Here is an 11,323-nt window from a genome sequence, read left to right as displayed (position 1 = left end):
AAAACCCTTGAAGTTCTGGATTTGTTTTGTAATAAGAGGATAGTTTCTTTAAGTTATAATTTATAACCTTCCCTATGTAGCCAACAATGCCCCTGAATTGTTTTTGCAACATGAATCTGAGGTAGACATAGACTTGAAAAGTTTCTTTCCTAATGGTCACAAAAACTGAAGAAACAGAGGAGATGAGAGGAACGAGGGAGCAAGGAAGGGAGATGATGCTGCAGGCTCTTTCAATAATTACATTTGTATGAAAATGAAAGCAATAATAAATAACTTTGAAAAATAGATTTAAGGAAACACCCAAGATATATTTAGCAGACTCTGTAAACAGATTATTCTTTATTTTATTAAAAATAATAGCATTTTCTGCATAATAAATTCACATCATATACCATACGGTATCAAATAAACAATCAAGAATTACAATGAACATAGATTTTTAAACTCATGAAACTAATTTTTAATGAAGTCAACTAAAATGTATCAAAAAGGGAGAAAAATAATGCAAAAAGAAAAACAAACAGAATCTAACCCGATGTCCTCTAGTATGTCAGGACATCTTATCCTAGCAAATATTAATGAAGGTGACCAGAGCCAGGATGATGGTGAAACTCCTGACCTTGGAACAATGGATGAATAAATGGGTGTAACTGTAGGGTGGGATGCATGCCTGTGTTGGGGTGCGGGGCAAAGATGGTTGGTATGAGTGCTGCATGGGGAATGGCCTGAATGGTCAAGTGTGGAGGGTGAATGGCTGCTGCGGAAACTAAGTGTAGTGGGTGTGCCAGTGCATGCCCTATGATTGGGGTTGGAGTTGGAAATAGGGTCGGTGTTAGAGATGAAGAAATTGAAATGGGGGAAAACTGAGACTGGGGGAAGTGATTAAGATGGGGCAATGGAAAATGATTGACATGAGAGTGCATGGAAGCCGTGACTGCATATCGCTGCATCAGTGCATGGTGGATAGTGGTGATGGAGGGAGGATGTGGGATGGACACAGGTTGAATGGTTTGTGCAGTTGAGAGAACAGCTGAGCCATTTGTTGGTAAAGCTCTAAAATGTTTTGTAAAGAGCTGTTTCTGCATATGCTGTTGTGCCTGCATTTGCAATATTTTATACTTATCGACTTCATCTGGTGAAAATGTTACGGGTTGTTGTGCTAAAGGAGGACCAGATGACTTATGATGCAACCTATTGTCAAGTTTCCTAATATCCTGCATAGTACTGTCAAAAAAACATTTTAGATTTCCATCTACAAGACTCGATTTAGTATTTACATCAGCCCGTCCCAGTCTCAATGGGTCTTCTTTGGTCTCTGGTGAACTGACTCCACAGGGATGTCTGAGAGAGGGCAATGGACATAAGAAGTTAAGGTGAACTGGGTCAGGGCTTTGCATAATTGGTTGTTCTTCACTAACAAATTGTCCCTTTTGTTCCTCAACTCCACTTTCTGTACCAATGTGAATTACGTTATCCACACTACTGTTAGTGATCATGACTGGGACCTCACAGTTTTCCAACCTCTTGGGGTTCTTACTACAAAGGTCTACATTGTTGCTACTAGATTTTGCTTCCTCATGCAATGGAACATCTATCATTCCATAACCTGTTGTGGTACACTTTAGAGGAGAAGAACTTCCCAGGGGTTTATTAAAGTCCATATTTAATTCTGTTCTGATGTTGTCTTCAACTATTTGCGTTGATGTCAATTTACCATCTAAATTCAAACTTGAAATGAATTGTTCTTTCTCATTAACTTCTTTAGATTCTACAAAAGTTTTGGAAGTATTGTTTTTACAGTTTACCAAAATAGGTGTCACTTCTCGTGGCTGACACTGAAGGAAGTCTTTTGTGGCACTATTGTCAGAACTTTCCTCATTAGTTGAGCTTCTGCATGGATTTGGAAAGTCAATTATTTCTTCAGGGGAAGCACTAGAGTTATTGTCCCTTGACTCATCAGCCTCAATATTACACTCATGTATAGAATTAAACTTTTCTCCAACAGGATCTGTTTTCAAATCATTTTGTTTCTTCCAAGACCGATGCTTGTTCCTCACATGTTTGGAGCAAAGCCAGTGCTCTAAATATTCATGCCTTGATATCTCATTAAATGTGTTGTGCTTATGATGTTTGCATTTGCAGTTCAACTTTTTATCATCAATAATGTAGTCCTTTTCAGAAGACATATCATTTTTGTGCTTTGTTGATCTCCAACCGTTTCCATTCGAGGAGGCTTCTAGAGATGATGCCCGGTTGAGAAGGTCCTTATTTTTGCATGACAAACCACTGCTCATGGAAGAACTACAATGGGACAACTTTGAGGAGGATGTTTTATGGGATATATCGGAATTTGTATCACTGTCGGAGTCCTTCCAACCATCACTGTTTTCTAATGAATTTATATTGTCTTGCCAACTCGCCAGTGACCTTTTTGAACTATAAAATCTATCCTTTAGAGAGCTATCCTGGTGTTGATATCTCCTTTTTTTCCCCTTTTCCTTACAGTGTATAGTTTCTTTAACCATACAATTATCTATTTGACCATGTGAAGATGTTGTGCGTTTTCTTGAATGGTAATTTTCCCTAGTAAAACATGTTTGCGAATGACTAACATAATTGGAGAGTTGATGTTCATTACAATGAATATTCCTTGCTCCTATAGATGTTTGGCAATTATCCAAGCTTTTTACGTCTTCTAGATGTGTACCTCTCTTTGGCTCTAAACATGGACCATCCATTCCATTTCCCACTGCTCTCCCTACATTTATTCCTGAGACCTTGTCCACATAACTTCCACCAGGCTGATCACTATCTTTGCATCTTCCATTTTCTCTATCATTTGGATTTCTCATTTTATTTTTTGGAGAACATTTAAAATCAAAATATAATGGGTTGCAGGCATAAGATATTGAAGGCTGTGTTTTTGTAAACAATACGAGTTCTGTGGGCCACTGGAGAATGGTATTGCCGTCTTTGCTCAAAACACTAAGAAAAGATAGTGCTTTGGCTTTAGTATTGGTATTTACAGATTCACCTAATGAGTGCTCTGGGGCTGGGCATTCACATGGGTTTTCGCGAAGCTCATTAGAAGCCTCACAATTTTCTTCTTTTGACTTGCTGGTATGCTCATCCTCAGCATGTTTCTGTGAAAGTAAATTGGAAAAATGCTCAATTAATATTGCATCTGCGACTGTGTGCTTGCTGGAACAAGTCTCTTGTATACTGCTTTGCATTTGGCAAGGGGTTTCTGTTGTAGTCTCAGAAGTTGGCTCGGTCTCTGAAGGAACATTTACTTCCTTTTGACTCGGTTGATCTGTGCAACTAGTGTCTGGAGAATGCATTTTCGCTGTTGTGTTTGATTGGGCAATTTCGCTTTGTTCCTTAGGGTCTTCCTGACTTCCTTTGTCATCTTTTAACTTCTCTACATTTGCAGGCGTGTTGTCTGGCAGGTCCATGTCCGTTTCATCTGCTTGAGACAACACGCTGCTTTCTGCTGCGCTTTCATTTAGGTGTGCATAGTGTCGAAAGCTTACAGACATTTGCTTTGCTTTATGGTGAAGAAATTGGTTGTATTCATTTACCTCATCAAGGCTCTCATTGAAAACTGAGGCTGAAGAATCCAGCTTTAATAATGCCTTCTTAGAGAAGCAGAATGAGACGCCTGCCCTGTTGTTGACACTGCCGCTGTTCGAGAGGGGAACCTTTATCTGGTTCGGATTTTCAACTAGGCAGCAGCTGCTGGCTTTCAGAACCTCTCCGTCAAATAAAATGTCTGGTTTCTTCTCTCCAGTGATGTCATTGCTACTGCTGCTGGTGACTGTTTCTGGACTGCACATAACAGCGCATCCCAAACTTGCAATTTTCTCGTTTGTTGCCGTTTCAAGATTTTCTTTGGGTCCTTTTAATCTGGGCGCTTTAAATAATGGAACATCTTCAGCAACACTGAAAAAGACAAAATATACAACATTAATGGAACAGTTGAAAAAACCTGCAGGAAAATATAAAATGTTCATCATTGTGCTGAAATACTGCATTTTTTGTTTTGTTAAGGGTACTTTCACACTTGCGTTTTTCTTTTCCGGCATAGAGTTCCGTCACAGGGGCTCTATACCGGAAAATAACTGATCAAGCATATCCCCATGCATTCTGAATGGAGAGTAATCCGTTCAGTTTGCATCAGGATATCTTCAGTTCAGTCGTTTTGACTGATCAGGCAAAAGAGAAAACCGTAGCATGCTACGGTTTTATCTCCGGCGAAAAAAACTGAAGACTTGCCTGAATGCCGGATCCGGCATTTTTTTCCATAGGAATGTATTAGTGCCGGATCCGGCATTCAAAATACCGGAATGCCGGATCCGTCCTTCCGGTCTGCGCATGCGCAGACCTTTAAAAATGAAAAAAAACAAAAAAAACTGATCCGTTTTGCCTGATGACACCGGAAAAACGGATCCGGTATTGCAATGCATTTTTCTGACTGATCAGGCATTTTTCTGACTGATCAGGATCCTGATCAGTCAGAAAAATGCCCGATCAGTCAGAAAAAATGACATCCGTTTGCATACAGTTTGCCTGATCAGGCAGTCAGTTCAGGCAACGGAACTGCCTGCCGGAATCAAACAACGCAAGTGTGAAAGTACCCTAACCAATGACTTTGGTGAGAAGACTGAATCAATTCTAAGAAATCTAAGTTATTAGGAATTTTCCACCTTTCTGACGTTTTGGTAATTCTCCCTGCATGAATCAATCAAAATGACATCAGCCATTTTACATATCATATATGTCATAAATGTTACTGTCACAAAAATCTTGCAAAGGTTTGGATACAGTCCTAGGAGACTACAGAGTGTCATACCTGACTTTTCAGAGCAATAGGGGGCACTTTTAATTCAAGTTGAATTTATCTGGACCAAATCAAATCTGATGGCCCAATCTAGAGAATATGACCTGAAATTAATTTTAGGAAATTTGCTGATCTTTAGAATCTGAACTACCTAAATATGACGCAATGTAAATTCCCTCAGCAAGGAAATGATAGGCAAATCCAATTTTGCTCCTGTTTGTGCCTCCAATTATAAGTTTAAATCTTATGGTGGAACAGGTAGTATCTTTCAATTAGCTCCTCCGATGACTGAAGTTTTTTTGTGATGCCATTGGTACAAGTCATAATATAACATCCCTGGTCAAAGCCAGAACAGGATATAGCAGGAAAGAGAAGCATATATCCTTCCTGTATGTTTCCCTTTCCTTTTGAATACACTTTTGGCTTTGGCTCAAAAAACTTACATAAACAGCTTTTTTTGTTTCCAAAAAATGCTGTGTGTGAAAATACCCTAGGAACCTAGAGGATTCCAGTAAGGAAGGTGCTATGGAGCTTAAAAATGCTTACAAACCTATTGAATTCTGGTCAGAGGCATGACTGGCATCATAAACAGGCAAATTTGGGCAAATGTCAGTGATCTGGCTAAATAGGATTGTGTTGAAAATTTATTTTTTATTGTTATTGGTTCTTTCGCTTTAATTATTACCCATTTTATGTAGTGATATTCCTTGTAAGGTAGGCAGCATATTGGTATAGTATATATAGGACCCCATAGTACCATGTAATCTTTATGTCACGGAAGGTGTACAGGAAACAAGACAACACAAAATGAATATATGACTCACTGGATCCAAAACTAAGGAACAAAAAGGGAGACCCCTGCATCAGACCTGGCACTCTCCCTGACTGCTCAGCCTATGCGAAAATCCCAATGGTAGATGATCGCATATCCTCGTACCTCGACTGTATAACACCTGAACACCCTATAATAGTGAGGGGACACGACCACCGGCTCCCTACACTAGACACGGAGGGAGTCAGGGTCACCTGGGATCCAGCAAACAGAAAACACAAAAGAATGCACAACACTTATCTTGTAGAAGACTGGGAAATAGGATCAGCATGCACACACACTCCAGGAAGTTGTATAAACCGCACACTAATGCATTATGGGGAGGAATTTAAAGGTTTGCAATCAGTCCAACTACATGACAGCTGAGAGAGGCTAACGAGATGAGGAACTGAAAGCCAAAACAAAGGAAGCTCAAGGAGGAGGTTCTGAAAGGCATCTGTCAGAGCTTCTCAGATGTCTGGTGGTGACACTTTATTCCTAAGTGATGAGTTCACTGGTTATGCATGCTACACACTGGAAACATCTCGGGGGTGGGGGGCAGTGGGCACTGAACTATTAAGTTCTATGCATAGGACAAAGTGATTTAAGCTCCAATGGAACATCTAGAAGGAAGGATGTGTGAGACTCCCTCTCTTGTCTACCATGACTGGGTGTTGGCTATGGGAGGGTGTCCTGCAAGGGTGGCCTACAGGAGACTGCTCAGTGAACATAGGTCAGAGTGAATGTTTTTACTATGTATTTGATTTGCATGTGTTTATCACTGTTAGTAAACTTTCTAGTCACTTAGACTGTGTTATGCTTATCTTATTCCCGGATCTCAGAATTCACAGTAAAATCATATGGTGTTAGAAGTGAGATCTGGGTACTATATAGAGGGGTATTGATAGGGTGATACATAGAGAGTAGTAGATGTCCTACTACTCCAAATGGGACCCCACCCTGGCATTTGTGGGAAGGTGATAATCTGCAGGCAGATTATTGCATTGATTAATTTCTGCTATAAGCAGTGAATGGGGCTGTAGAAATGGTGGAAAGTCTGTAGAACCAAGCAGGGTTTTGTTGCATTGTAGAACCAAGCAGGTTTCTGTTGAGTTATAGAGCTGAGCAGGGTTCTCTGAACAAAAAGAAATAGCTAGTAACAGTCTGTAGAACTGAGAAGATTGGTTCTGCTGAGAAGAGAAAAGCATCCAGGAGCCTAGAAAGACTGTATGGCAATTGTCTAAAATATTCAGAAAGGACGATGTTAAGCCTTTGTTACCCTAGTGCTGTGTTGGTCAAAGTAGAAGAGATTTATGTCCCTATCTTTAGAGACTGATTTGAAACACTTATGATGTCAAAACTAGAAGTAAAACTATATGTGGTAACATTACAGTGAATGGGAGTAGTGTTGATCGAGAATATTCGAATCGTGAATTTTAATCGCGAATATCGCTACTTCGAGAATTGGCAAAGATCTATAATATAGTGCTATATATTTGTATTTGCAAATATTCTAGATTTTTTTTCATCTGAACCCATGATCCCTCCCTGCTTCTTGCTTGTGGGCCAATGAGAAGGCTGCAATGTCTTTTTTTGAGCTTAGCAACATCCCTAGCAACTAATAGGAAAGTTGCCGACCCCTTACTATATAAGAACCTCCCCAGCAGTCGTTTTTTGCAGTTCTGAGAGAGAGCAGTGTTATTGCTGTGCTCTGTGCTTTCCACTCATTACATTAGATAGATAGTTAGCGTATATATATAATACAAGTAGTTAGTGGGAGATAGTCAGTGTAGGTTATATCCTGATATAGTGCAGCTGTAGGTTCCAGTGCAGGGTGTTAGGTAGTGTGATAGGTTCTGCTGTCCATACATACATGCTACAGACATGATGTCAAATGTTCACAACAATACTTAGTGCAACAATCAGTAATATGTAGTCAGACCTGCTAAAATGTGAAGTTGCACGTATTCCGCAAAAAATATGCGCATCATTAATTGCCGATTTGCGCAATCGCGAATATATTGATATATTGGAGCACTCTAACTGCATATAAAGCCATTTGTAATGTTCTGCCGTGCCAACCATTTTCTCCAGTCTCAGGAAACTTCTAGCAGCTTGGAAAATGTAGCAAAAGTGACCCACGCCTGTATTGCGCGCATTGCGCGAATATTACATTGCCGATTTTCGCAATCAAGTAAAGATAATCTTGCCCCTGCCGCTCATCACTAAATGGGAGACATTACGGACATAGATGTCATTGTATATATGAATTAGACGGTTAAAAAAAAGTATTCAGAATAGTTACTTTAGCAGTACCCTTTAAGAATGGGTCCCTTTAAGCAGGGGTTAATGTTAATAAAGGGAGAAGAAAATTGTGGACTTTACAGGACACCAACACAGCCCTTTCTGCTCATCCCTTAGTTACAAGACTCCCCATGAAGAAGGGAAAAGGAGAGACGTTTTTCCCTCTTTGTAAATTTATTGAAAACAAATATTATTATTTTTTATAGAATGTGTTTCGTGTGTACACATGGGGTGCTTGATATAGCACATGCCCTCAGTATATGTGTGTGTCAAGTGCATTATGTATATATCATTAGGTATGGTATTCAGATTTAACTAGATATATGTATTTTTGAAAAAAAGACTATTCATCTCAATATAGAGGAAAGTTGGGTACATCTGCAAACAAAAATATCAAAGAGTATTAGGGGAAGTATAACCCAAAATACAATATTGGGTATTTCTGAATACATGTGAAATTAACCTCAGACTATATTCCATTTTTGTGCTTTTTTTTTTTTACTCCCTGCTTTCTTGGAGCCATAACTTTTTTATTCTTTTCTTCACATAGCTGTATAAAGACTTGTTTTTTGCAGGACAAGTTGTAATTTCTAATGGCACCATTTAATATTGCATAGGAATTGCATAGGATGTAGTGGGAAGCTGTTTTTATGGTGTTGACTATACAATAAAACTGAATTGTGCTCTTCATTCTTTAGGTCACTACAATTACAATAAAACAACATATGTAGAGTTTTTCTTGTGTTTTAATACAAAAAAAAACCTTTGGAAAAAAATAACCTTTTCTTTTTATTGCAATATTATCACCCTCATTAACTTTTTTATAGTTACATCGACAGAGCTGTGTGAGGTCTCATTTTTGGTGGGGCCATCTGTACATTTAAGTGATACTATTTTGGGGTGTGTATGGCCCCTTTCACACGGGCGAGTTTTCCGTGCGGGTGCGATGCGTGCAGTGAACGTATTGCACCCGCACTGAATCCTGACCCATTCATTTCTATGGGGCTGTGCACATGAGCGGTGATTTTCACGCATCACTTGTGCGTTGAGTGAAAATCGCAGCATGCTCTATATTGTGCGATTTTCACGTGACGCAGGCCCCATAGAAGTGAATGGGGTGCGTGAAAATCGCATAGCATCCGCAAGCAAGTGCGGATGCGGTGCGATTTTCACGCATGGTTGCTAGGTGACAGTCTATTCACTGTATTATTTTCCCTTATAACATGGTTATAAGGGAAAATAATAGCATTCTGAATACAGAATGCATAGTAAAACAGCGCTGGAGGGGTTAAAAAAAATAAAAAATTATTTAACTCACCTTAGTCCACTTGATCGCGAAGCCCGGCATCTCCTTGTGTCTCCTTTGTTGACTAGGACCTGTGGTGAGCATTAAATAGAGGTAAAGGACCTTTGATGACATCACTCCTGTCATCACATGGTACGTCACATGATCTTTTACCATGGTGATTCACCATGGTAAAAGACCATGTGATGACCGGAGTGACATCATCGAAGGTCCTTTACCTCTATTTAATGCTCACCACAGGTCCTAGTCAACAAAGGAGACACAAGGAGATGCCGGCTTCGCGATCAAGTGGACTAAGGTGAGTTAAATTTTATTTATTTTTTTAACCCCTCCAGCGCTATTTTACTATGCATTCTGTATTCAGAATGCTATTATTTTCCCTTATAGCCATGTTATAAGGGAAAATAATACAATCTACAGAACACTAATCCCAAACCTAAACTTCTGTGAAGAAGTTCGGGTTTGGGTACCAAACATGCGCGATTATTTTTCCATTAAGCCATTCATTGTATGGGATAATAAAAATAATAAAAAAAATCATAGTATGGCGATTTTCTGATTTGGCAATGCCTATGATGCTTATTTTTAAAATGGTTTATTTTTATTTTATTTTTGGGGAAAAGGTGATGATTAGAACTTTTATATTTTTTTCATCTTAAAAACTTTTTTTAAACTTTTTAAAGTCACCTTAGGTGACTATAACACGCAATCATTGGATTGCAATTTGTATAAAGTAATAGAATTTTAACCATTACAATACACAAAGATTGCTATATTCCAATGTAGTGCCGCCACCTGCTGGTCTACATTGGAATACACCTGTAAAAGATATTGAAGCCTCAGCACACCCTGGGCTTTCACTAACAATAAACGGCTCACCTGATCGCCGCCTGGGGGAGCCGTTCCAGATCTAGAAGTACAGCACTTCCATGTTTTGTGCTTTCAAATTCTGTGGTCACATTTGACCATGGCATCCGAGGGGTAAATGTCTGTGATTTGCATTTTCACCGATTGCAGACATTAGCCCCAGTTGTGTGCTTTGTGAAAAAGCAGGCACCTGGCAGCTATGGGCCCTGCTCCACTCTAGAGAGTGCAGCATTTTTAAAGACCCGACTTGTGATGTAGTATTATGTCAAACGTGGGGAAAGGGTTAATGATGTTGAGTGTTTTTATCAGCAATCAAAGGTGTATGAAAGGTTTATATTGAAGAAGATGCCAACAAATGAAGAGATATTAAAGTTAATGTATACTTTTTGTTTCAACACCCCTGAGGCCAAGCCTGCCAGCACCCCTGAGGCTAAGCCAGCCAGCACCCCTGAGGCCAAGCCTGCCAGCACCCCTGAGGCTAAGCCAGCCAGCACCCCTGAGGCCAAGCCTGTCAGCACCCCTGAGGCTAAGCCAGCCAGCACCCTTGAGTCTCCAGAACTGTAAGTAAATAATATATAACGGGAGCAAAAGTATAGAAGTATATGGTTCTCATATGGCACTGATATGGAAGACCATAAAGAAACATGCAGTCAAAAATATGGTATTATATAGAACATCATAAGTAGTGTTGAGCGGGAATATTCTAATCGCGAATATCGGCACTTGGAGAATTCGCGAAGATCTATAATATGGTGCTTTATCTTCGTAATCGCAAATATTCTAGATTTTTTTATTACTAGATAAACCTATAATCTTTTTTTACTTATTGTATACAGGGAGTGCAGAATTATTAGGCAAGTTGTATTTTTGAGGATTAATTTTATTATTGAACAACAACCATGTTCTCAATGAACCCAAAAAACTCATTAATATCAAAGCTGAATATTTTTGGAAGTAGTTTTTAGTTTGTTTTTAGTTTTAGCTATTTTAGGGGGATATCTGTGTGTGCAGGTGACTATTACTGTACATAATTATTAGGCAACTTAACAAAAAACAAATATATACCCGTTTCAATTATTTATTTTTACCAGTGAAACCAATATAACATCTCAACATTCACAAATATACATTTCTGACATTCAAAAACAAAACAAAAACAAATCAGTGACCAATATAGCCACCTTTCTTTGCAAGG

The 11,323-nt window shown here is 39.1% G+C and overlaps 1 protein-coding gene across 1 annotated transcript in view; it reads right to left on the bottom strand.

Moving 5' to 3' along the window:
• Positions 1-372: 372 nt before the first annotated feature.
• Positions 373-11,323, bottom strand: part of ZNF804B (zinc finger protein 804B) — an 81,599-nt gene continuing 70,648 nt past the window's right edge. The window contains exon 4 of the mRNA XM_044295585.1: positions 373-3,942. Within this exon, the coding sequence (XP_044151520.1) occupies positions 576-3,942 (3,367 nt within the window). The 3' untranslated portion in view covers positions 373-575. The remainder of the gene's footprint in view (positions 3,943-11,323) is intronic.

This window comes from Bufo gargarizans, chromosome 5 (assembly GCF_014858855.1).
Source record: "Bufo gargarizans isolate SCDJY-AF-19 chromosome 5, ASM1485885v1, whole genome shotgun sequence".
NCBI lineage: Eukaryota > Metazoa > Chordata > Amphibia > Anura > Bufonidae > Bufo > Bufo gargarizans.
Note: the sequence above shows the minus strand (reverse complement) of the source record. Positions and strands in the feature narration are given on the sequence as shown.